We start from the raw sequence: 27,785 nt of genomic DNA on the forward strand, positions 1-27,785 counted from the left end.
GAATGGAGTTCCATAAAGTTGGACCGGCTGTGGAGAATGCCCGATCTCTAAGCGTGATGTGTCTGGTAGTCTTGGCTGGAGGTACTTGAAGTGATCCTTTGTAAGCATCTCTTGTCGGTCTTGTGGAATGGTGTAATCGGAGGGGAATATGGAGATCGATTGGGGCTAATTGATGGATGTTTTTGAAAATGGTGAGAATGGCCTTGTAGATTATTCTGAAGTGGATGGGCAGCCAATGGAGGTCCATCAAGATAGGTGTTATGTGTTCTCTTCTCCTGGTGTTGGTGAGTATACGGGCGGAGGCATTTTGTACCATTTGTAATGGTTTGGTGTGTGATGAAGGGAGACCAAGCATGATGGTGTTGCAATAGTCCAGCTTTGCGAAAATGATTGATTGTAGGATCGTTCTGAAGTCATGTGTGTGGAAGAGAGGTCGTATTCTTTTCAGCACTTGGAGCTTGTAAAAGCAGTCTCTGGTGATTTTGTTGATGTTAGCTTTCAGATTTAGGTGATTGTCAATTTGAACTCCTAGATCTCTCACTTGTGTAGTGCTTGGTACGGTAGGATGAGTGTATGTGATGGAGCTGTTTTCTGGAGTGATGAGTAGAAGTTCCGTTTTTGATGAATTTAGTATCAGGTTGAGACTTGTAAGAAGTTGTTTGATGTTTTGGAGGCAGGATTCCCAGTGCAACATTGTTTTTGTGAGCGATTCTTCGATGGGGATCAGGATCTGAATATCGTCAGCGTAGAGAAAATGTTTGAGATTGAGGTCAGTGAGAAGTTTACATAAGGGTAACAGATAAATGTTAAACAAGGTAGGAGACAGGGATGAGCCCTGAGGGACTCCTATGGCTGCGGGGTGTAGAGAGGATTCTTTATTATGAATCTTGACCTTATAACCTCTGTTGCTGAGGAAAGTTCTGAACCATGATAGGGCAGTGCCTGAAATACCTATGGCTGATAATTGGTTGATGAGAAGGGTGTGATTGACCGTATCAAATGCAGACGAGAGGTCGAGTAGTATCAGAAGGAAGGCTTGTCCTTTGTCTAATCCTAGGATGATGTGGTCAGTCATAGAGATGAGGAGGGCTTCCGTGCTTAAGGTTTTACGGAATCCGTATTGTGATGGAAATAGAAGGTTGTTGTCTTCAATGTGGTTTGAGAGTTGTGAGTTTACCAGTTTTTCCATTATCTTGGCTATGAATGGGAGGTTAGCTATCGGTCTGAAATTGTTAGGATCGTTTGAGTCGAGATTTGGTTTTTTGAGAAGGGGTTTGAGTGAGGCAAGTTTGAGGTTGTCCGGGTAGAGTCCTTGTGTGAGGGAGCAATTTATGATGTCTGCCAGGGATTTGGAGATAGATTCTGGAATTGCTAGTAGTAGTTTGGTTGGGATGTGATCCGAGGGATGAGAGGATGGTTTCATTTTCCTAAGAATTCCTTGGATCTCAGCGGATGAAATTGTGTCAAGTTCTTCTAACCGAGTATAGTTGCTTGAGGGTTGAGGAGTAGTTAATGGAACAGTGGGGTTCGTGGGGAGCTGCGATAGGAGAGTATTGATTTTGTTGTTGAAGAAAAGAGCTAGTTCTTCTGCTTTTGATTGAGCTTGGTCATGTGTAATCTCAGGTTGGTTTACTTGTGTGAGGTTGGCTACATAGCTGAAGAGGGCTTTGGCATCGAAAATAAGGTCGTGTATCTTCGAGGCGTAGTAGTCCCTCTTGGATCTTAGGGTGCTTGATTTGTATTGATGCAGAGATGATTTGTAGATTGAAAGAGTGATGGTTCCTGGGTTTTTGCGCCATTTAGCCTCATTTTGTCTTAGTTGGAGTTTGAGCTTTCTTAATTCTGCTGAGAACCATGGCTGTCTTTTGGAGGAATTCTGGTGTGGTTTTTTTGTAATAAGCGGGCATAGCTTGTTGGCTATGGTTTCAGTGATTGTGTTCCATGATTGAAGTGCTGCGTTCGGATCAGTAAGGTCCAGTTGGTGGAGTAGCGGAGATAGGTGATTATTAAGGTCTTCAGGGGAGCAAGTTTTCCTGTATTTGAAGGAGGGCAAAGGAATGCAAGCCGGGTTGGTATCTTTAATAGAGAATGAAGTAGTTATGAGATAGTGATCTGACCACGGGACCTTTGTGCAATTAGGTGTAGAAACTGACTTGATTGCAGCGTTAACGAAGATCAGGTCTAACGTGTGGCCGGCTTTGTGGGTGGGTTTATTAACTATTTGAGTGAAGCCTAGCGCTGTGAGAGCAGTGAGGAGAGTTTCACAGTTAGGTGATGGAGTAGGGTTATCAACGTGCATGTTGAAATCCCCTAGAATGATGGCTGGCGAGTCAAAGTTGATGAGGGAAGAGGTTAATTCAACCAGTGGTGAGGCATCTGGGTAGAAAACTTACCGGATACCACGGCTTGAAAAAATTGAAGGAGGGACCCTGTGGGGTAAGAAATGTTGTAGTAATTCCGTGAGGAAAATTCCTGTCAGGAATCTCTGTGGAGCTCCTTAACCGCGTGGCTAGTGCTGCATGGAAAAAAAAAGACTGAAGGGGGACCCCTGCTGGCTGCAGGGTTGGTGCCATTCTGGGCATGCCCAGTAGGGGCCAGTCAAAGTTCTAGAAACTTTGACAAAAGTGTTCCGTGATTGGGCTCCATCCTGTGATGTCACCCATATGTGAGGACAACCATCCTGCTTGTCCTGTGAGAAATAAAGTGACTGATCTAGGAGTCCCCTTCTCTCTTCTTATTTTGGTATAATAAGTAACCTTCCTTGTTTCTGCGCTGCAGTAGCACAAGTTCTCTGGCACTACCTCAGTAGCAGCATCAATATACACACAGGGATCCCCTCTTAATTACTTTTAAGGAGCGACACTGTCCTTACACATTACATCTGCTCGCTCCCAAAAGAGAACACAAACCCCATTGTCAGAGGTTCTCAGCGCCAAAAGAAACACATTTTATATCAGAGAGTTTCTTGTCATTTACTGGGTTATTGCTAAACGGATCCCCGCAGGAAACATTTTCCCTCTTACTCCCATCAAGTTCTAATTATAAATATTTGATGATGAGGTGATATGTCCAAGATTCCAGTGCCTGGGGAATTTTTAATTTCTTTGCCACACAGAAAACTTTAATAAAACCCAAATATGAGGAGGTCTCAACTAAGAATGAATTTCACCAATGTTTTAACATCTAAAAAGCACAGAAGTAAAAATTATATACACACATAATCCATATATACATACACACACATAACATACAGTATGGTTTATCTGGAATGGCCAGGACTAAAGCCATTTTGGATTGAGTTTTTTCCAGCTAGAACTTTCACTTTTGCCTGTGCCTCTCTCTCTTACCCTCCTTCCCACCAGTCTGATCCGACTCGCAGGTCCCAACCTGACCCAGCTTTTCTGGCTGCCAATCCCTCTCCCTCCCCTCTTCCATGGTTCACAGGCTCAGATCGGCTGTCTGAAACCCATGGCACTCCCCTGCAATTCCAACAGCCAATCCGAGACTGGGAATCGTGCAGGAGGGACAGCTGGAGCAGCAGATTATTACTTTTATGGATATTGGGGAGTCTCTGGACAATGGGAATCTAGATAAATGGAATTCTACTGTGAGTGCGCGCGCGCACACACACACTGGCAAGTTTGTGCCTTTTGTCCATGCTTTTGTTCCCGAGTGCGAGCAGTAATTCAGCCGCTGACTTCAAAAAAAAAAAAATCTTGGTGATTTAGCCAGAACATTAATAAAAAAAATAGACATGACATGGAGGGTTTCTTACAGGAGGGGATGAGAAGGGAACTGGACATAGGCAGTTGATGAATAGAGCATTGGAAGTTGGCGGTGGTCTAGGAAAGCGAGGTGAGGAGGAGGAGGAGGAACAGAGTGCACCAAGAAAGGTGCAGAGGAGATCAGTCAGGAAAACAGAAACACCATGCCTTTCTTCTTGGTCTTATTCTGCAGTTTCTTTTTTTGCAGTCCTCCTCGCCCTGTTCTCATTTGCAATTCACCCTGTTCCCATCCTGTATCTGGGCCAAATGAAGTAGCTGAGAGAACAAGACGAACTCTTGTCACATCTGCTTCCAGATGTGCTAGGTTTTATTGAGCAACTACGTGTCCTTGAAAGAAAGCTACTTGTCTCTCATCCTTCCTGGAGGGAACGCGCCCAGCCCTGACCAGCCAAGAAACAAGGAGCTTGCCTTAGGAAACGAAACAGGGGCTCCTGCCGTACAACACAAACCCCCCCCCCCCAAAAAAAAAACCAAAAAAACGCCATTGGTCTGGGTCCAGGCATAACTTCTTCTAGCTCTGTTCATTTACCTCTCCTTCTCTCTCAGCCCTCATGTCTAGACGTTCTGTGTCTTACACGCTTCAGTGCCGGGAAAGAATTATGAACACTAAATACATTTTTCAAACCTCAGTGGGCAGCCCTCTGAAACAACAGTCTCTGCAAATGAACTTGCTGAGCAGGAGGGTGTAACAACGAGGCTGTGCTCTGCTCTGCCCCATCTTGGTAGAAATTAAGCCCATGCCTCATTACCCCCAGACTCACTTATCAGAGACCCTGTTTATTTAAGCAGGCAGCCCGTTTAGAAGTTTGACGTGTATGAAACCAAGAGCGATCGGGCCGCTGCTGACTGGATGCCCGACACGTTGCGAGAAGATCAATATACAAGGAGATAATGATAATGAATCAGTATATATAGCTCTTATTCCCCGAACTATGGGCACCAGGAGACAACAGATACCACATTTTAGAAAAAGAGGCAGATCGAGCTCTCTCCAGATTCTCCTTTCACAGCAAGAATAAAAAAAATTAAAAAAAAAAAAAGAGGAGACGACAATGCCCTCCTCACATTCTCACACCGAAGAATCCTCAGAGGCCTTCCATCGTTTGGAGAAGTGAATCCAGAATGAAATATATACTTCCAGAACATGCTGCAATTCAGTAGCGAAATGCCAGGAAACTCACTACCTCTGCCACAGAAGCTGGGGTACAGAACACAAAGAGCTCTGCTCAGAACCAAGGTGTGCTGAGCTTACGGAATAGCCCAATACTGCGTTTACCCAGGGAATATTTCAAGATTCCCACTGTACAGCAATTTCAGCCATCTCTGCTTTTCTTGTGAACTCACCTATATCTGAAGGGAAAAGCAACCCTTTGCTCTGCTTATGCAGGTCAACGTTTCAGGCCTTCTGTACTTAAGCACATAGTAAAAGTTGGAATGGTTCGTACAGCTGTGTGAGAGGAAGCCTTACGATACCTTCCCCTCCCACCCCCAAGTGTTAAAAAAAAACAAAACCAAAACAACAGTATTTCCTATTAGTCCAAAGTATATTGGGGGTGAGTCATCTACATAGTTTATACTGGAAATATAAAAACACTATGTTCATCCATGCAGCAGACAATCTGCTCTGGGATATCAGCAAATGAAGTGGAGAATATTTACTCAATTTATTCAGAAGTGCAAGATTCACTCGCACTTATCTCCTCTAAGGAAATATTGACTTTGATGTTCGGAGACACCATTTGTGCCAAGCACTGGAATATGAGAGTCGATTAGGCTGAAAAGCGCGCCGATGCACCCGGCCTCCTAACTGCCTAACAAGGGATCTGCAGGCAATGATCTCACCGGGAGTCTCCGTTAGCAACGGGGAGCGCATCTCTGTACACAGCCAGGTGAAAACGACTTGAGCAGAAACGCCACTTGCTTAGGAGGACGCATTGAGGATTGCTCAGTGGGGGATACAGAAGTCCAGTACGATGACATATCTGCCAAGTCAATTCAAAGAAGAGAGCCGCCTGGTACAGCGAGAACAGCAATCACGTGCGTACGTGTGTGCGCGAATTCTGCATCCCCTCTCCACCCAACCACCCACCCAGGGTTTCTGTCCACCTTCTACAGGCAGGGACTCAAACTTCTCAAGCGATCTCACGTGGTCTTTAGTTTGCTCGCGCTCGCAATGAGAGGAGACAGTCCTTTCAGTGGTGCTGTAACTGTACTGCCCCCCAACCTCCCTCTCAAATACTAACACGGAGCTCTCACTCGTACTTCTTGATGGAGCAGTGACCTCTCAACCAGTGCTGCAGACTGAGGGAGATCACACTAAGTTTGTCTGCATTTTCAAACCACTCGTAAGAGCTTCTTTCCGGAAATTCTTGCCCCCAACCCCTCCCAGAGGCCGAGAAAGAGACAGGGGAAAGCGCCCAGTGTTTTGATGAGGTAGAGACACCTGTCAGTCGAACTTGAGCCGTCGGACAGCATATCCTGGATTTATGGGGTTTTATCGCTTCTTGACACGGGAAGCTAAAGAGAGCAGCAAAGGGGCAGGCTTAACCGCTTCTTTCTACAGCCAGTAAAGAAATTGCGCTAAGTTTTATTTTTAATGTTATCGCTGCCAAAAGGAATGCGAGGGGAAGTTTGACAGAATCATTTTTTTTCCCCGGAAGATTGGAAATGCAAACTTTAGAGAACTGCCCCCGAGTCTCAATTAAGGCTCGCTGCTGCACTCAATCTTACAGAGCCCCTCCCTCCCACACCTTGTCAGTATTAAACTGTCTTTGTCAGTCACTTCTCATTTTTCACTAAGCATTGAATTATTAAAAATTTTTTTTTTTTTAAACCAGACGTTTAATCTTCCCAGTTTGGTCAAAGAGTTTGTGTTATACGGGTTTTTAATCTCAGTCAAAAGAATCATTCTCAGCTCACAACTCTGACCCTCAGAGCAGAACGTCAACTCAATCCAGAAATCCAGCCACAAGCTTTTTAAATGGCAGCAACTTTAAAAATACGCTATTGGAGCTGAAATTACTGTGGCTGCTGGCATCAGATCTGCCCTCCAAAGGATCCTCCTTAAAGGATTTAAAGCGCCCTCATGCCAGTTACAGTGCCAGCACGGATCCCTGGGGCACTCCACTATTCGCCTCTCTCCATTGGGAAAAATGAACTTTGGTAAAAACGGTCAGTGCACAAGGTCCTTTAATGTCTCCAGCAGACACAGCCCTGGGGGAGGGGGGCAACACGCACCAGACCCTAATGCCTGGAAAATGCACCCAGGCCAAGGAGATTTCTCCAGTTAAAAAAGAAAGCTCCTGTCCGCATGATGCCTTGCAGTGCTCAGACAGGCCCATGATGAACGTGGCTGTAGGCTTGGCCAGGCCTTCATTACTTCTCCTTTTCAAGGTCCTGCTCGATACTCCCAATAAATTTAACTACCTGTGCGGTTGCAAGAAATTAAGTTTTGTAATCCAGCACAGATGATGTATGAAAAAAGGCACTGCTACGAACAGCAGAGAGAACAGGCAATCTACGGCACTGCTCATCTTCATAGAAATTCTTATTGCAGTCATTTTTTTTTTCTGATGGGAGGCCCCGTATCGGGGAGCAGAGGGAGGAAGATGATCTTTCACAGAGACAAAAGAGAATCTTCATGGAGAAAACGATAGCTGTATGCTGCCGAAAGTGGGACTTTTTTTTTTGGCATAGTAGTTCCTCTTCGCTGTCCTTTTTCTGAGTTCATTTGGAACCAGTGGTAGGATTCGGTGCCATGAGCCTTCCATTCACCACTCCCTGGGGGATTCTCCCCATCCCCCACCGTGCCTAGTCTGTCCTTCTATTCTTGATCCTTCGTGGCCTAAAAATCCATCCACCAGATGTCACCCGTAACAAGGACAAAATAGCTAACTGTGGAAGCCAATCATAAGTTACCTCAATATCGATAATTCACTCTTAAAAATTATTCTTTATTAATTCACTTCAACAATACTATTTGATAATCGAGACAAAGACCTCAGAACTGGCAAAGGGTCTGAATGACAACAATGTTTATAAGACAGTAAGTTCAATCACCAGTCTTTATTGTCTCATTTTCTATTTTTATAAAAACATGGTTATTTCCCATTTCAATTGAAAATAAATTATATATATATATTTTTTTAATACTGCAGAAAAATTCTGTCTGAAGAGAAGCATTTGCTGTTATGTTGGTATCGCAGCAATATTAATTTTCACATTAATGCTACAATTCAGCCAAGTCTTGATAGTGTTATATTGCAGCATAGATATCACAGCAACTTATGTTCTTTTTATATTCTTTTTAACAGCCCGTTTAGTTTGTAGCTCATTACTTTGAGATAGAGCATGTTAACAATGTTCAGGTTTCAGGTAATATGTTTGTATATTATATCTGAAACCTTCCCGACATCATGAAGGAAAGCACTTATCTTAAACTTGTTGCAGATTTTTCTTTTTTCACAAGTCTGTGCTGTTGTAACCATATTGGTTTGTGGTCAGTCCCCGCCAACGTTAACGTTTCGCATGACGCTTCATCAGGGCGGATTCTGTAAAATAATGCAATTCACGTAACATTTTATATTATCCAACCTTTACATCAATTTTATAGAAAGATTTTTTCGTCTGTTCTTACAATACTCTCTCGACCTTTAGATGTTCGAGCTCAATAGTGCCATCAAATATGGCTACGTCTTTTTCAAAGCACTCCCCTATTTGAAATGTGACCAATCATTGAGCATGTATTGACGTTAAACGTTATTACGTGAGTCTTTCTTTTAAATTATAAATCGCTGTTTGGCTGTGAAAGCTGGAATTAATCAATGAAACCAGGTGTGTGAAGCTGGAATTAATCAATGAAACCAGGTGTGTGAACCAACTTGTTGATATCTTAATTTAGGTATCTATCAAATGTCACACAAATAAACCAAACATTGGAATTACTAACGAATTAAACTGTTCCACTCTATCTTGCTATTGAGACCATTGGGCTCTTCCGAAACCAATTTGTAAATCTATTCTTGTTCTCTTTGATAAAGTAATTTCTCCCGATTACCTCCTCTGAAGTCTGCACACATATGATCAACTACAAACCGACGTAATTCCTGTATCTTATGATTTTTGTCGAGACAATGCTCAACAATTGGAACTGCTGTTCTTTTGTTTTTTTAAACAGCTTTTATGTTCAGGAGAAATTACTTTATCAAAGAGAACAAGAATGGATTTACAAATTGGTTTCGGAAGAGCCCAGTGGTCTCAATAGCAAGATAGAGTGGAACAGTTTAATTCGTTAGTAATTCCAATGTTTGGTTTATTTGTGTGACATTTGATAGATACCTAAATTAAGATATCAACAAGTTGGTTCACACACCTGGTTTCATTGATTAATTCCAGCTTCACACACCTGGTTTCATTGATTAATTCCAGCTTTCACAGCCAAACAGCGATTTATAATTTAAAAGAAAGACTCACGTAATAACGTTTAACAATACGTGCTCAGTGATTGGTCACATTTCAAGTAGGGGAGTGCTTTAAAAAAGACGTAGCCATACTTGATGGCACAATTGAGCCCGAACATCTAAAGGTCGAGAGAGTATTGTGAGTAAGAACAGACGAAAAAATCTTTCTATAAAACTGATGTAAAGGATGGATAATATAAAATGTTACGTGAATTGCATTATTTTACAGAATCCGCCCTGATGAAACGTCATGCGAAACGTTAACGTTGGTGGGGACTGACCACAAACCAATATGGTTACAACAGCACAGACTTGTGAAAAAAAGAAAAATCTGCAACAAGTTTAAGATAAGTGCTTTCTTTCATGATGTCGGGAAGGTTTCAAATAAAATATACAAACAAATTACCTGAAACCTGAACAGTGTTCACATGCTCTATCTCGAAGTAATGAGCTACAAACTAAACGGGCTGTTAAAAAGAATATAAAAAGAACATAAGTTGCTTTGATATCTATGCTGCAATATAACGCTATCAAGACTTGGCTGAATTGTAGCATTAATGTGAAAATTAATATTGCTGCGATACCAACATAACAGCAAATGCTTCTCTTCAGACAGAATTTTTCTGCAGTATTAAAAAAATATATTTATATATAATTTATTTTCAACTGAAATGGGAAATAACCATGTTTTTATAAAAATAGAAAATGAGACAATAAAGACTGGTGATTGAACTTACTGGCTTATAAACATTGTGGTCATTCAGACCCTTTGCCAGTTCTGAGGTCTTTTGTCTCGATTATCAAATAGTATTGTTGAAATGATTTAATAAAGAATAATTTTTAAGAGTGAATTATCGATATTGAGGTAACTTATGATTGGCTTCCACAGTTAGTTATTTGTGTTTACTAAAATTGGATACTAGCTGTTTCCTTTTTCATTCAATACCCTTAACAAGGACCACAACTCCCTTCCTCTCCCTGCCCTCCTGGTAGCTTCTCAAGGGCTGGCTCCATGGCATCCCCGATCCCAGCCAACCTGGGGTGGCAGAGGACCACCCTGCATGGCAGTACTTGCGCTGCCGTCGAGCTGGTCCAAATAGACTTTTAAAGCCATTGTAGACGAGGAGAGTGCTCTGACAGCAGATTACTGAAGGAGGGGCAAGAGAGAGCACGTGACATCTTTTTTTTCCCCATACAGTGAGAAAATAAGAGTGAATTCATCTATAACAGGGAAAGAAGATATGTGGGGCGAATTATCCTGTCATCAGGTACTGGTGGTAGAGGGAAGGATCCCCAGAAAAAGGCAACTCAGGGAACATTTTAGGCCTTCCGTTGTTACACAACTGTTATAAACCGTTCCACTCTTATTATTGTTTTATTTTTACTTCTTTGAAAGCGATTTATTTCCCACATATCTAAGTAGGTACCAAACATACGATCATAAAATAAAATGTATAAATACAAGTCAATTAAATAAGAGATGCATCACATATGGAGGCCAAATGCACTTATTGTTTTAGCAAATTAAACTTAACCTGCTTATAACAAAAGCTGACATCTTATCTACAAGGAGTAAAAACTGCTTCCAACAGTTCCTTAAAAGCATATGAAAATAAGTTTTATGACTGCTTGTTTATCCTTGATTGCTGTTTTACCTTGCACGTATGTAATCCACCTTGCTCAAAGTTACTGAGAGAGGCGGAATAAACACGTTTTAAATAAACAAACTTAATTAGCTAGACCCGAATAAGTAAAAAGCCCTGAGCTATACCTTTGCAAATCAGACATGCCTAATTAAGCTCAAATGGTTCAAAGTGCTGTGCAACGAGCCTCTTAAAATATCGTCTGCATCCATCACCCAACAGGAGCAGAGCTCAAGGCCAACAAAACCTTCTACCAACCTAGTGACGAGAAGGACCATGAAGAAATAAGAGCAAGTGGTGTGACCCCAGGGGCATGCTCAACAGCAGCCCATATTAACCTTCGGGAAAATAATGCATCAATAAAAGCAAACAAACAGAGGGTCTGACAACAGGCAAAGTGCATCCAGCCAAACTAGAGAGCCCATTACCCTTGCAACCCGCTGCCCTGGCTGTGCTTCCCACACTCACAATTCCCTGTTTCACTACCCTCGTGATGCTGTCCTCCTAAAGCATCCGTAATGTTCGTCTGCTGCTGTACCTGCCCTGAGTTTCACATATTTTTTTTTTTCATCCTACTACTTCTCTAATGATTTTTTAATTTCCTTTTTTATATTGTTGCAAATAAATCAATCACGCGTTGCCAACGCATGGGATTCCTTGTGCTAACCAGTCACGGAGGTCATTAGAATTTGTTGTCAGGAGCCTGTGCTTCCCCTGTGGACTGGCACTCAAATCAATCAGTTTCAAAGCCCAGGTTTATAAACAACTTTCCAGATAGGGCTTTTGTTCCCTCTGAAAAAGGAGGAGTGCCGAGAAACAATAGTCTGCCTTTGTGGCAGCCTTTAATCATCCTCCTCTTTATCAGGGATGCAGTTAGTGAGGGACAAGCTGATCATGGATCAGCAAGGTGTCAAACCGTCAGGCCAGACCAGACGAGTATGGATGGATGCCTCTGCAGAGAGAGAGAGAGAGAGAGAGAGAGAGAGAGAGAGAGAGCGCAGAGCCTAGGTGACTGGATATGGGCCAATGGAGGGAGAAAGGGACTCAATAGCCTTCCTTCTTTGAAACCTCTGGGGCGAAGTAAATGCCTTCTTCAGAGTATATGGACCCTGCAGGTCTTAGGGCCTTCTTGATACGCAGAATAGGAATCAAACATACGGTTACAAACATTCTCTCATGGACGCCTCTGAGCATTCATTCAAGGGGACCTCCATACAGACATCTGTAGCAAAACAGAAAGCACGGACCACTTGGCTTTAAAATATTCCTATTTCGAGGAGGGAGCCCCTACTTATCCACCACAACCCATAAGAGTGATCTGGCCACCAGCAAAACATCTCCTAGAGGTATTATTTTCAGAAGCTTTAGTAAAGGGAGGTGCAGGGCTGGTTTAAGTGCATGGGGTTGCTGGAGACTACGAAAGGTGGCATGAGGGCAAGGGTAGCTAGTGGCAATTATTAAAAAAAAAAAATTACTGACTCAATAGAGCTGGATAAACTACTATAAAGTCAAGTCAGGGATATGGCTTTGATTCAACTCCTACTGAAGAGAAGGAGCACATCACAAGTAAAGGGTACAACTGTGGGAAGGAAAGAGATGATTGTACCTGTGTGCAGGAAGCTGCACAAAGGATCATAGGGAGAGACAGGGGACCCAGGAAAGGAAGAATGACAGCATGAGATGGTATTAACAGTGGTGAGAAAAGATCCGGGGAGGGGGAGGGGGGGGCAATCATGGCAAACAGGAGATGCCTGGGAAGGAGGAAGGAAAGATGGGAAGAGATAGCTGGAGTAGGGACCATGCAGAGATATCAGCTCCTGTGTTAAAGTGTATATTTTAGGGTAACTGAAATGGACTTTGCCTGCATGAAAAACTTCTCTTCCTCCAGCCCTAAAGAGCTACCCCTTATCCTTCCCCTTGGGGTAAGGTCATTAACTTGGACACAGGGCCAAGTGCTTAGCTTCTTTGCTGCCCTGTGCAAACAATTACTGCGCTTTCCCACCATGTTTTCCTTAACGCTTAATTTTTTTTATTGTTTTTCCAATATCCAACATGCAATAGAAACAGTCTCACAGTCAGAAACAGAAAATCTGTGACACTCTCACAGGATCTCATTCTCACACTTCTCTCTGTCTCTCTTACACTTTCCCTCTCTCTCTCTTGCAGTCTCTCTCTCTCTGCCTCAAGCAGAGAGAGAGAGACTGCCAGCCATGCCGTACTTACTCAGTACCCCCCCCACCCACCTAACCAGCCAGACACCCACCCAGGGCTGGATTCTGGCAGAACACAGCCCGAGAGCCCGCTGGTGTCTGCAGTGTCTTCCTCACCTCATTGCCTGGCATTCTGCTCCCGGCCCATTCCCTGTCTTGTGTCCACCAATGACGGGGATGGGGAGGTCAGCAGAGCCATCCCCTGCCTGCTGACTGACAAATAAAAGAAGAGGGAACAGGCCGCCGGCAGAGAAGTAACAAGGGGTTCGGTTTTATTTATACTCTGGTGTCAGTGGAGGAAAAGGTACAACCCCTTTTAAAAGGGGGGGTTTGAAGTTTTCAGCAACCTCCTTGACTGCCTGCACAGAGGGTTGGGTTTGTTTGTTTGTTTTTTTTCCCCTCCTTTCTCGGAGAGCTCTCACCACAGAGTTCAGCGGTTTTTGGAAGGAGCCGTTCCCGGTTGTCTTGGCTGCTGAAGCTCGCCCTGAGCAGGCCAGCACTAAGTTATTATTTATGTTTTAACACTGGCTGGCCAGCGATGCTAGCCTGTGCATTACGAGATTAGGATCACCCGGCCCCTGAGTTTTAAAAATTAAAAATTCTGAATTAGTTCTGGCCTGCTCAGACACGCTTCGGCAGCCAACACAACAGGATAGCTGCCACTCTGCCAGTCAGTCACGCCATCCCCTTTTTTTTTCCTCCCCCTTCATCAGCTGGCTGGAACTAGGTGACGGGCTCCGCTGCATTAGCCGTCTCCTGCACTGGCACACACCACCACTAACTGGCATCAGCCCATCAGGGAACGCCTGATTCCCCCCCCCCCCCCCAATAGGCCCAATCCACCATCTCTGCAGCCCCCTCCCCCTCAAACCCTCACTGTACCTCCTCTATGCAGACAAATGCCCCAATGCCAGCCACAGGCACTCCCTGCCCTGCCTGCCAGAATTTTAAAACGGGCCTGCTGGTCAGTTTTCACATTTTGGATTGCTCTCCAAGTTCTCCAACTTGACCTGCACTGGCTGATCATCAAGGCTGTGTCCCGTTCCCCCCCCCCCCCCCCCCCTTCAGGTGGGCCCCATCCCGTGCAGTTACATGGGGCTGCACACCCGGCAGCGCCAGGCCTGCTTGGACTTCAGCAGGCGGGCCATCCCGTAACCGCCGGACCTTTCTGGAAACTGGATTGATGTGCTGCACACGGGCAGCGCCCACGTAGGTCTCCCTTGAAGGTGACTGCTGGTCTTCCAACTCTTTAAAGCAAAAGCAGGTCCCGCATCATTCATCCATCCCATGCTGGTGCTAACTGTGGACTTTTGCCTTTTGGCTATGTTTTCCCTCCTAGCGAGGAAACCGCTGCCAAGCACGACCCTTTCCCCACAGAGCGGATGGGGGGGGGGCCAGACGCGGGTGCAGAAGAAGCTGGCTGCGATACTCACCTACCCATCTCATCAGGGATGTCAGGATCTGCAGATACTTCGTCTTCTGGACATTGGAAAAAGGTGAAAGGGCCAAGAAGTATAGTAAATGCAACCTGGAGGGAAAAAAAAATAATAAAACTAAGCTTAGGAAAAAAAAAACCAAACAAACTAAAAAACAGCAACCAACAAGAAAAGGTCATAATGAAGATGCTCAGTACAGTATCAGAGATGATTTTTCAAGAAGGATGCAGCAACCGCTTCAGGGCTACTGGGATGGGCAGGGGGGCAGTGCTTTTGTTGTTCTGGGATGGTTAACCATGTTATGTTGGCATATGGCAGACAAGGCAAGTGTTCAGGGTGAAACAGCAGCAGTGCCTTGCATCGTTACAGTGGCGCTCTCCTGTGGTATTGCAACCCATAAACAAACAGTTGTACCCAGTCAAAAAGGTACAGCTATTGGGATTATAAGCAACCTTGCACTCCCCTCTGCCACATTGCACACCCCATGCACTTCAAATATCCCAAATGAATCAGAGCAGAAGAAGAATTATGCAGCAGCCTTTGTTTACAATAAAGTCCTATCCTACTGCCTGATAATGGATTAGACAAAAAAAAAAAAAAAAGCCTGGATGTTTCCCCAGCCTCTCTCGAGGTGAAATAGGAGGGCAAGAAGAAAGCAGCCACCGAAGGAAAGAAAGACAAGCATTTCCATTTTTCCATCTCTGCGTTTCATGAAACCACCCCCCCCCCCCCCCCCCCATTTAAAACTTTCAGCGCAGCATTTTATATGAGAACGTTAATAACATCAGCCCAGAGAGGGAGGGAGGGAGGAAAGCAAGCAGGTGCTCAATGGAAGGGAAGGCACAAGCGGGCTTTGGCTCTCGGGAACTCACCGCCCTGCTCCGGAGTTGAGTCACAGTGAAAATAGCTACAGCAGAGAACAGGAAGAGCCAATTATACTCTGGGACTCCGCCGTGCATGCAGAGATATTGTTCTAGCCTGTGAGAATAAAAGGGGCCTCATGCAGAGAGGCCAGGAGCTTTCATCTATTCCATAAGCACCAAGATGATGAGGAAGAGGAAAAGGACATCGCACTTAACTAAAAGCTTTAATGAGAGGCAGATGATGACTCCTGGTAGGAGCAAATGACTGCACAGCTTTCCCCCATCTTCGAGAAATGTGTTTGAGATTCTGGCGCGGGCTAATAAACTCCGGAAGACGCAAAGAGCAAATGGGTTTCTATTTGATTAACTCCTCTCCTCAGGCTGACTGGCCAACACGGATGCTGTTTTCCTGGTTCACAAGCAGTCACATGCCGCACTGGCATCTCCTGTTTATACTGTACTTTTTATCCAATGATAATGTCGCCTGTTCACCTGTAGAAAGGCCAAATGTGCTCTCAAAGGTTACTGTTCTTTGCTTTTGATGTATTACTTGCCTTTCCACCAAGGTGAGACACGACAGAATCAAGTGTCAACTTCAAAATTAGAGAGCACTACGTAAATAATAAAATACTTAAGACACATTCAAAGAAATGTACACACTAAATGTAAAAGCTTCACATTAATACAATTACAAACTGCTTAAACACCTAAAATAATCATGGCAGAACTAAAAGAAGATAGCAAAACCAATAAAAACATCATCCAAATAAAAAAGTCTTGTAAAAAACAATCCCGTCATCCAATAGATAAGTTATTCTCCAATACGTTAAAAAAAAAAAAATCCAATCATCTAACATGTAAAGACTTATCAAACGCAAAAGCTTTCCTCCAGTACCTACAGACTGACCAAAAAACCAAAAATATAATCAAATTCGAAGGATAGAAGCCAACAGCATCCAAGTTGTTCCCTTTAGATAATTCTTGTTAGCCCAATAATAGATGGCACTAGCTGCAAAGAGTCCAGGAGAGTCTACATGGGATCTAAATAACCTTTTTTTTTTTTTTTTTTCAGACGGGGTCTCAAGTGCCAGCAGCTGGAAAGTCACTCAAGTCCTTATTGTCCTTTGACCTGGATAGCGGGGGGGTCACAACTCTCATGAAGAGGGCGGCTCAAAGGTCTGAAACATAACAGAGCGGATTGAGGGCCAATGCAGACAACACAGCACAGGAGTCCTGGCAAAATGAACAGGAGAGGAAGCACTTGCCTACTGAAATTTTCCAGGGGCCGATTCTCTTAGCATATCCAAGTGGGGCTTCTCCCTTAATGTACATACATAATGGAGCCTAGCCAAGAATTCTACAATATAACCATTTTACTGAAATAAGAAGTAATTCTGCCTATACAAAGGGAAACCTTATAAAACACACACACACAAGGATTTTTTTTTCCTCTAAGGCAGGCCAAAAATAATCAGTGTAAACAAAAGCAGCAGCTTTATCTCCATTTTCTGTGGAACTTAAGAGCTCTTTCTAATGACGTTCACTCTTGACAGGCTAAGCCAGAGTCAGGGTGGGCAGTGACAACACAATGGCACAGGCAGGAAGGTGGGATCTTGAGTGCAGGTAAAGATCACAGCAGGTACTGGGGATTCAAGCCCCGACACATCATTCCACAACAGTGCCACAAAGCGCCAGCCGAGGAACACGGGGAAGGCAGAGAAGCAACAGATGGAGACGTGATTAGAACCTTGATTGCCATACCTTTTAAAAAGAGATTACCTTGTGTTTTTGGAAAACTGAAAATGAGTCTGTGTACGGAAGGGAAATCATTATAGAACAGATGTTCGCAAAAAAAAAAAGCATCAGCCAAAACCCACTGGCAAAAGGGGGAACAAAAGAGGAGTAAAATGACCCTTTTATTCAGCCTCGCTCTCTCTCTCACAATATACACTCATGGACAGCTATTTGTGTTGAAAATAAAATTCTCATAGTGAGAAAAGACATCGAGGTCCATATTCAAAAAGCCATTTAGACGGATAATGTAATAGTCTAAATGGCTTACCCGACTACATTCAGCCTTTATCCGGCTAAATTCGAGCTGGCTAATAAGTTAAGCGGCTAGAATTTATCCAGATAAGTTAGGGGCGGGCCAGGGACATAACTGGGAGGAGTTGAGTTAGCAGGCTAACGGGCCGATACAGTACAGTACACTCCGGTGGAGCGCACTGTTAGCCGGCATTGGACGCATGTTTTGGACGCGCTAGCTTTATCCCTTATTCAGTAAGGGGTAATAGCGCGTCCAAAACGCACGTCCAACCCCCCCAAACCTAATAGCGCCCGCAACATGCAAATGCATGCTGATGGCCCTATTAGGTATTCCCGCACGATTCAGAAAGTAAAATGTGCAGCCAAGCCGCACATTTTGCTTTCAGAAATTAACGCCTACCCAAAGGTAGGCGTTAATTTCTGCCGGCGCCGGGGAACTGCACAGAAAAGCAGTAAAAACTGCTTTTCTGTACACCCTCCGACTTAATATCATGGCGATATTAAGTCGGAGGTCCCGAAAGTTTAAAAAAGTAAAAAATTAAAAAATTTTTAAATGGGCTCGCGGCTGGCGGGTCGAAAACCCGAACGCTCAATTTTGCTGGCGTCCGGTTTCCGAACCCGTGGCTGTCAGCAGGCTCGAGAACCGACAACAGGCAAAATTGAGCGGCGGCTGTCAAACCCGCTGACAGCCGCCGCTTCCGCCAAAAAAGAGGTGCTAGGGACGCGCTAGTGTCCCTAGCGCCTCTTTTTTACCGCCGGCTCTAATTAAAATACTGAATCGCGCACACAGGAGTGTGGCCTGTGAGTGCGATGGGGAGAGCGGGCGCTCGCCCCTCTCTCTCGCGATTTTACTGTATCGGCCCGTATGTTAACCAGCTAACTCCAATATTCAGTTAGTCCAATGACTTAATTGGCTAAGTCTGGTTGATTCAAACAGCTGTCTTAAAGTTAGCCGGCTGACTAATTAAGATAGCCGGCTATAGTAAATAATGTGGATGCACTGTGGAATATAGAAACATAGAAACATAGAAATGACGGCAGAAGAAGACCAAACGGTCCATCCAGTCTGCCCAGCAAGCTTCACACATTTTTTTTCTCATACTTATCTGTTTCTCTTAGCTCTTTGGTTCTATTTCCCTTCCACCCCCACCATTAATGTAGAGAGCAGTGATGGAGCTGCATCCAAGTGAAAAAGAAGAGTGTACCTTGAAGGAATCTATAAATTGCCAGGTCTGGTTTTGTCTCCTCTTCTCTCCCATAATTAGAAGTAGGGTGAATAAGTTCTTGCAGATGGTCAGCAAGAGGGATGTTGGTGAGCCGGTGTGCTCTCTGCCCATGTATCCTGGGCTTTGCAAATATGCCTCCAAAGTTAGCCGGATACGTTATCTAGCTAACTTTGCTATCTGGACTGTGTCTGAATATAGACCTCATTGTTCTTAGACAGCATCACAAAGTGGCAACCCAAAACCAAGACAAAGATGAGAGAAGGCATCGACACGCAAAGTACTGCACATCTTACTAATAGCAAAACACAAAGTTACTTCCTGCACTTGGCCTGTCCATCACAAATCCAACAGGCATGTACTCAGCTATTCCCAGTCTGACATAGACCACATGCTTATAATTCAGTATCTCTAACATTTCCAAAGACTTCTTAACCCGCTCTTCACTTCTTAGACACCGCCAAGGACTCAGCTTCTCCAACACCCCTGCTGACCTCAAAGTCAATGCTCAATCTGCTGGGCACCATTGAGGGATAACTTCAGGTTTACAACGTAAACACGAAGCTCCATGCAGCACTTATGGAGCATACATGCATCTGCAGGGATAAATGGATCTCCTTCCCTTGTCTCCCCCCCCCTCAAAAAAAATGCCCCTGCAGAATCCGCTGGTGCCCTCTGACATGTCCTGAAAATCTGGTACAGATAGAGCACCAATCAGAAAAGTTACGAGGGACACACATGACAATCTCATAAGCCTTCCTTCCCTTTGGAAGCCAAATTTGCAAAGCCCAGGATACATGGGCAGAGAGCACACCGGCTCACCAACATCCCTCTTGCTGACCATCTGCAAGAACTTATTCACCCTACTTCTAATTATGGGAGAGAAGAGGAGACAAAACCAGACCTGGCAATTTATAGATTCCTTCAAGGTACACTCTTCTCTGGTTGCTATTAGGAAAACTGAACTGTTCTGAAATAAGAGGGCTGCAGAATGTCAGATCCAACAGTGGCAAAAATACTGTATGGTACTTTTTTTTTTTTTTTTGGATCAATAAGCAATGACCTACGAGGGTCAACAGGAACAGACTGAGAAATTAAATTTGATATTGTATTGCTGATCTGTCAATTGTTTTAAAGGAAAAAGTCCTACAGAAGTGAAACTGCAGCTGTTATATGCATGCAGCTATCAATATTGGCAAGGCTAGTGAGTAAAGGCCTATCCCAAGGAGGGGCCGGCCACAGCCTGGGACTATATCACCTTCCTTTTTCCTTTCCTCCCCTAACCTTCTCGTCAACCTCCACTATAGTTTCCTCGTACCATCTTCCTCTTTTCCCTCCCCAGCCCTGGCAGTTCCTCTGTCCCTTCTGCTGACAAGGGGTTGGGGGCACCCATGCCGGCATTCTGACTATCTCCATCCTCTGTCGGTGGAGGCTGTGCCATCACGTCGGCCTCTGTCTTCTGGTGATGGGTGGGGCCCGCCCCATCATCACACCATGCTCTCCAGCGTTCCACTGCCGGGGGGGTGGGGGGCCCGGCAGCACTCCAGCCTCACCTGCCCTTACTGCGGGTGGTCTGTATGTCCTCATGCCAGCGTGGGAGGGGGAAGTCCCCACTGGCATACCGGGCCTCTCCAGCGCCGTGGGTTTCTGCCTTTCCTGTACCAGTGGAGGCGAGGACCTGCCAGCACTGCGGCTTCTCCTCAACTGCAGCTCCTAGGACTCCTCTCCTCCCTCCTGCTGTCAATCATGGCAACGCTAGAGCAGGACACATTTCAGAGGGGGGTAGAGAGCAGAGGATCTCATTCACCAATCAAGGTGACACAGGGGTAGAGAGCTTTTCAGAGAGTGGAGAGCAGAGGCACTCATTTGCATACTGGCTATCCGGGTGCAGGGCAACTTCCTTCTTCATTATAGTTAGATAATTAAGGAACAAAAAAAAAAAAAGCCTCCTGTCTATCTATTAATGTGATCTGGAGTGAGGCGCAAGAATGATGCAAGCCTGGCACTTCCTTATACTCTGTAGTCTTCCTTTTGATACTGAAAATGTAGGGGGGCTACCACAATGTAAGGAGGCAGAAGTTAAGTAAATCTAGAACAGGTCTAAAAATGCCTTTTTGAAGCTTGAAAAAGAATGGGCTGTACATGGCCACCAAACAGCTCCTTTATCCTCAAGACAAAAGACTCATTGCTAATTTTGAGCTGGCCTGCGGGAAGGGAAAGAAGGGCGGCCAAGTCCACTCGCTGCAAAATCGGGGCAGAGATTGGTTTTATCACCAACCTCAGGATGCACGAGTGACTGGGAATGCTGCTCAATTCAGAGGTCTTACCCACACGAGGCAGAATCAAAAGAGTAATACTTGAAAGACGCCAAGAAGTCCTGTCTTCAGATGAGTAGGTTCGCACTGCAGGAGGTAAACCACGGCCACTCTTAAACCTGACAGAACTCGGCCAAGGCACACAGGAACAGAATCAGAGGAAACCCAGACCATCAACAGACAAAGCTAACGTACAGCACACCATCACAGTGAGAAAAACATTTACAAAACAGGCCAATGCAGAAGATTGCATGCCGGCCTACGCCAGTATCTGGCACGCCTTGGAGCATTCGTTTTGCGAGCGTAAACTTTACTGCCGATGCAGCCAGGAGTTTATGTTTACAAAACGAGCGTTCTAAAATGGAAATAACGCTTAGCACCCTCGTATAAAAATCCCATGCAAACGAGGGCAATTGAGCATTACTTCCCAATACAGAGAGGTGCGCAGGCCTGGCCGGGATTTTCTTAGTGCTGGAAACTTAACTCCAGGATCAGAGATACTGTGCTGGCACGTCACGAGACAGTCCCATCCATAACTTGATCTTGGGTTCCTTTTACGACCACTAAGCAGAGTTACACCAGTGCTCGGGTTCTGTAGCTGGGGTGTTTGTACTCGTTCTGGATACGATGTCAGTTGCTTGATTGTCACATTTTGACATTACTGTTCTGCCAGTGCGTGGGGGTGTGCAGAGTAACCGCTCCCTCCGCATCTATTTCTGAATGTAATCTGTCTGTTTATGTCAACGTTTCAATAAAAAGATTTGAAGCATACTGTGCTGGCACTTAAAACCCATCAGAAAAACACAAAAAGAATTTTGAAATATAGTTCACAGATAAATACTGACTTATCCAGGTAAGTTAGTACTTATCTGGGTAAGTGGCGGCAGCTGCCGCTACATGATCTGCCTGTCAAGGATGCCCCCCCCCCCCCCCCCCGAATTAAAATCTGTATTCGGCCTGTGCTGAACACACATTTTAAAGACAACCAGCTCTTTTTAACTCCTGCTGCATTAACATACCATTAGCTTGCTGCATTGGGAGTTACGAATAATTTAATTTGAGTGTTTTTAATGCCCAGACTGCTGCATCGGCCTGTCAGAGCACACATGCTGAGACAAACAGTGCAAATAATGGTTCATAGCTGGGCCACTCTCAGGGAGGTAACTCACTCCTCCTTAAAGCAGCAGCAAGCTAGGGATTTTCGTAAACCTAGAACACTGCCGTCTGTGCTTTTTTCTTGTGTATCCATCAGTTCCAGACATTTCAATGTGGGGGGTTAGTGGTGAGTGCATCTAAAGGCTATCATGCTCCATGACATAATCCTTCTCAGCTGGAGGACCCTCAAAAGGTCTCTCTCTCTTTTCTGAAGAGATAAAGAGACTTTTCAGTGCACTTATTTTGATCTCCTAATCTTTCTGATTAAGAAAAGACTGAGGAGAAGCACTCTCATCCCCCAACAGTAAACTGGAGCATCATTAAGGACATAAGAAAAAAAGATATTGCCATACTGGGTCAGATCAAGGGTCCATCCAGCCCAGCATCTTGTTTCCAACAGTGACCAATCCAGGTTACAAGTACCTGGCAAGTACCCAAACACTAAGAAGATCCCATGCTACTGATTCAATTAATAGCAGTGGCTATTCCCTAAGTCAACTTGATTAATAGCAGTTAATGGACTTCTCCTCCAAGAACTTATCCAAGCCTTTTTTAAACCCAGCTACACTAACTGCCCTAACTATATCCTCTGGCAACAAATTTCAGAGCTTAATTGTGCATTGAGTGAAAAAACTTTTCTCCGATTAGTTTTAAATGTGCTACTTGGTAACTTCATGGAGTGCCCCCTAGTCTTTCTATTATCTGAAAGAGTAAATAACCGATTCACATTTACCCTTTCAAGACCTCTCATGATATTAAAGACCTCTATCATATCCCCCCCCTTAGCTGTCTCTTCTCCAAGCTGAACAGCCCTAACCTCTTTAGTCTTTCCTCATAGGGGAGCTGTTCCATCCCCTTTTTTTATTTTGGTTGCCCTTCTCAGTACCTTCTCCATCGCAACTATATCTTTTTTGAGATGTGGAGACCAGAATTGTACACAGAATTCAAGGTGCGGTCTCACCATAGAGCGATATAGAGGCATTATGACATTTTCCGTTTTATTTACCATTCCCTTCATAATAATTCCTAACATTCTGTTTGCTTTTTTGACTGCTGCAGCACACTGAGCTGACGATTTCAATGTATTATCCACTATGATGCCTAGATCTTTTTCCTTTATTTTAAATTTTACCTGGGAATTTCAAATGTTAAAAAAAAAGTAATCCGTAAAGAGGAATAAAAAAAAACAACCCATGACTTTTCCACTGATTTTTCTTCCTGTATGTTAGAACAAATTCATTTTTCCATTAATGTTTTGTTACACTATTGAAATTCTCAGGCAAAATTAAACCTGAAAATTAAGACCCCTAGGCATTATTTATAGACCCATGCTCACATTACCCAGAAAACCTGGACATCAAGAGTGGAATGAAGTGTCTGTACATGGCCACACCTTAAATTTTATTTTATTTTTTTTTTTTTACTGCTAGCAGTTTCTGGTTCTGTATGGGTGCATTACAATCAAGCCAATGGGCATATATGTACTGGCACATGCATCAGGACTGTTAATATTATGTTTAAAACTACACAGATTAAATTAATACTTGCTCACAAAGGTAACAGGTAACTGGGTATTTTTTTTAAAAATCACCAAAATTATTAAATCCTCCTGAGCTATAAACCAAAATACACTATTGTATACAATTCCCAGCATTTCATGGAATACTTTTAATCAAAGAATAGCCATAGACACAGAATCCTCAACTCCATTAATGGAACTACACTAGAATGATCCCACTTCATGCATTCTAGGGATGTGGCCTGTGGTAGCCAACATAAAAATGCCTTGGAAAGAAAACCAACAGATTGTCATTTAACTTTCCTGCAAATCAAGATAGCCAAGTGAAAAAAAAAACCCCTACAAATGATGTTAGTCGACTGGTAAGCAATGGAAGCACGGCTAAATGGTGCTTGATGGATGAGAGCAAATGAGAGATCAGGCGTAAGAACGCCTCCCAATGGACACAACACTTCACTGAATTTATTGTTGTGAAAGCGAAAGACTACAGAAGGGAAGGGAAGAGTCCTTGAATGGAGCAGCAAAAAGTACTTTGTTTTACAGGCACTGTCATACCTGTGGCAATTCTGATTTCCGTCAAGTTTCTTCCTGTCTCCCAAAGCTGGACAGTACTACAACCAACCAAAACGAATGCATAGCAGCATGGATCTGCCTCCCACAGAAAATGCCCAGTGCACCCACATTTCTTCCACACACCTCACAGTCGATCCCGTACAAGGAAAATTAAGTGGGGCTCCGGAGCAAATGTCCACACATAAAGGTCCCTAGTGACAACACAGCTCTTCGCAGAGCTACTTTTCCCCCAAAGAACCAAGGCCAAGAATCCGGCTCAACCCAATCGTGACATCATCAAATGCACACACACCAGAGAACCAACACAAATCACAGTCATGCTGAGCCAAACCAGATCAAAGAAAAACTCCACTGAACTCACGCATCACAACCGTGCAGCAAATACTGAAGAAATGTCCACCACGGCACCGTACTTGTTGTCAAACGCAAGCTCTGGAGAATCACAAATCAAACATGCGTTGAACCCAACTATGTTTCCATCCATTTGTTATATTTGCCCAAATCTAAATTACACATAGTATACATCCTCTCGAATGCAAGTCATAGCACCAGGGAAGTCAACTACATTTCACGAACTGTAAGCTCAAATAAGAGAAGCACACTACTAATACTAACAGAGAGAGATGCAAATTATGGAAAACTGCCAATTACAGATAACTAAACCCAATTATTAAAATAAGCTTGTCCAGAAAACATTTTATTATAGACAAAAAGAAATCAACTATGTATGAGGTACATATGAAAAATGCTCTTTGTAGCCGAGCCATATACTACTGGCCAACAAATTCTTGCTTCAGATTGTGGATGGACAAATCTGACTTGACCAAAACCAGCCCCAACTATACTCATCTTTCTTGGGTATACTGGAGCCACCTGTACTTTTACACCACCATCGCTGTAACTGCATCCTTGAAACCAAAATTTCCATTATAATGCAACCAGCTGGTCATTCTGTTGCCTCTACAACCGGGAAGATCCGTTGCTGGTCTACACCTCCAGCCTGCATGGTCAGCTGCTTGGATTACCTATCCAATTCTCCCAGGTCCGAGCCCCTCACTTCCCTCACCAGCAGCAATCTCATTTCTTGCCTAGACATGTATTTAGATGCAAGCTTTTCATCAGCTGCTAGCGCTTTGTCCTACTGTCTTGGTCCTATTACTCTGGCTCTGTCCTTGTTCCCTGAATCCAGAAGACGTCATTCTCCAGTGTCTACCTTTAGCGTTCCCGCTTGACCTCTTTTATATGCCTAGATTCCTGGTGTTCTCCAGCTTCCTGCCCTGTTCCAACCACCTTTGCTCCTTCGGGGGGGGGGGGGGGTACCCCCTGTTTCTCATGTTTTGCAAGCCCCCAGGACCTGGGGAGGGGGAAGGTGGCTGGCACTGGCAGAAGATACACAGCTTCTCTGTTTTCATGTCATCTGCCTGGATTTGCTTCGGCAGGTATTAGGCCGCTTGTTCCTGGGCCAACCCTCAGATGACAGACATCACAACAACTAGATCTTAATTCTCATCTAGACAATGTCTATATCCTAAAAGCTGCTACAAAAGTATATTAAGACAGCAGGTCAATCTCAGTCTCGCTGTCTAACATTAAAGTACACAGCAATACATTTTTTATATATTACTGTTTGCTGCCAAGAGTGACAGATTGTGTGGGATATAAATGTTTTAAATTTTAAAAATTGAAAATAAAATCTGCTGGTGTAATAGACAATCATGGAAAATGAATAAGCTTAGTGTACAATGCATAATTATATTCACCAATCTTTCCATTTTATTATGAAACACAAGATGGTCTTATTAGGCAATCTGCCTTTTCATCAATTTTCATCTCAACGAGTACAATTCTGAAAGCAGTTTGTCCAGCTAAGTCTTTGACTTAATCAAACTGCAGGATTTCAAATTCTACTGGTCTGAACACCGCAGACTTAGCTGGCTAACGTTTTAGCCAGCTAAGATGGATACATCCGGGGAGGAGAGGGGGGCCTTCTGGGATGGGGCTGGTTAACTAAGTTAGCCAGATAAATGCCAATTTTCAGGGTTATTTGGCTGACATAGCTGGATAACTTTAGGCCTGCTGGGGAGCAGTCCTGAAATTAGCCAGATAAACCTATTGAGCTAACTGACATAGTTGGGTATATCCAGCAGCTCCCCCTCCCTTTGATGTCACCACTGCTTACCCCCTGAGAGTAAGCAGCATGGAATCTATCTGCCTTTTGGAATCCTGCCAGGTACTTGTGACCTGGGATTGGCCAATGTTGAAAACAGGATACTTGGCTTGATGGATCCTTAGTCTGTCCCAATATGGCAAGTCTTATGTTCCCCCGCCGCTACCTCCAGTGACTGCCCACTAGGCAGAGCCACCGGATAACAAAGCATACTATGGCACCCTTTGGCATCAAGGCATCCTCCGCTGGGTTTGCCCATGCCTTTCCCTTCTGCGTGACCATATTAAAACGCTCAAACAAGCAAGAGAGAAAAAAAAAAAAACCCACAGTAAGTACTCAGAAGGCATTTAACGTGTCCCTCATCTTGCTCCGCACCCTAGCTCCCCCAAACCTAATCAAAGTTTCATTCTTCTTTATGCATGTGACAGAAACTCCTGTGATTAATGAAGCAGACGCAGCAAGTACACCTTGCTCATCAAGTTAGTAGGACAGCAAGGATTGATCCATTCACCACAGTTCCAGGGGGCAAGGAACGGATCCATTCTATAGTGATTTAGCATATAGAGCTCAGCCACAAGTCATATCCATACCCAAGTCAAACAGAAAATACCACAGAGCTCGGTGCTTGAGAGACACTAGTTTCCTTTGGTGGCAAGAAAAAGCGCCTGGTGCCTTAATATAAGCCACAACAAGCCTGAATTTTTCTAATTAATTGATACAGTGATATTTATTTGCTTAACAACTCTTTGTCACCTTATGCAATTAAATGGTTTTAGGAGATACATAATCATTTAATACAATAGTACAATCATAATACAATAGCAATAAAATACATAACCTCCCTCCATAATCATAAAAGTAGGCCATAAAACATTCTAAAAGCCCCAGACCACTCAGGAGACTGCCTCAGCAAGAGGCCAGGCCTTATATGAGGTGGTTTAGGAAACTCTGATCAGTAATGAGTCGCATATATTCAGTAATCATTCTACACATGCAAGGACGGGAAAGTAATGCTACTAAAGTAATACCAATCTATACTGTAATGTAGTGTAGTTGTATATTCTCCTTATACAGAACTCAACCAGAGTAGGTGCAAACTCTGATCCTAGTGGCTCAAACCCTGACCAGGGAATAGGGTCTTAAATTTCCACAACAGAAAGTCACTTTGCAAATAACTGGGTAACAATTCAGTTTTTTTGTTTTAAAATGTCTTCCCCCCACCCCCCCCAACGCAGTGACAACCAGGCAAAAGATTTCATTTACTATTACACAAGGATTGTTCCCCTATTCAGTCGACCCACCCTTCTTGGTCTGGTCACTGTTGCAACCGTCCCGAGACTGGGAGATACAGGATTCTGGAGGGAGGGTTGGTGCGTATCACAGGCTCTAAG

At 44.0% G+C, this 27,785-nt stretch overlaps 1 protein-coding gene across 1 annotated transcript in view; it reads right to left on the reverse strand.

Moving 5' to 3' along the window:
• The window catches only part of TMEM104 (transmembrane protein 104), a 164,192-nt gene that overhangs the window by 45,142 nt on the left and 91,265 nt on the right, over positions 1-27,785 (reverse strand). Inside the window, 2 exon segments of the mRNA XM_029600599.1 lie at positions 14,531-14,585; positions 14,587-14,625. Of these exon segments, the coding sequence (XP_029456459.1) occupies positions 14,531-14,585; positions 14,587-14,625 (94 nt within the window).

This window comes from Rhinatrema bivittatum, chromosome 4, assembly GCF_901001135.1.
Source record: "Rhinatrema bivittatum chromosome 4, aRhiBiv1.1, whole genome shotgun sequence".
NCBI lineage: Eukaryota > Metazoa > Chordata > Amphibia > Gymnophiona > Rhinatrematidae > Rhinatrema > Rhinatrema bivittatum.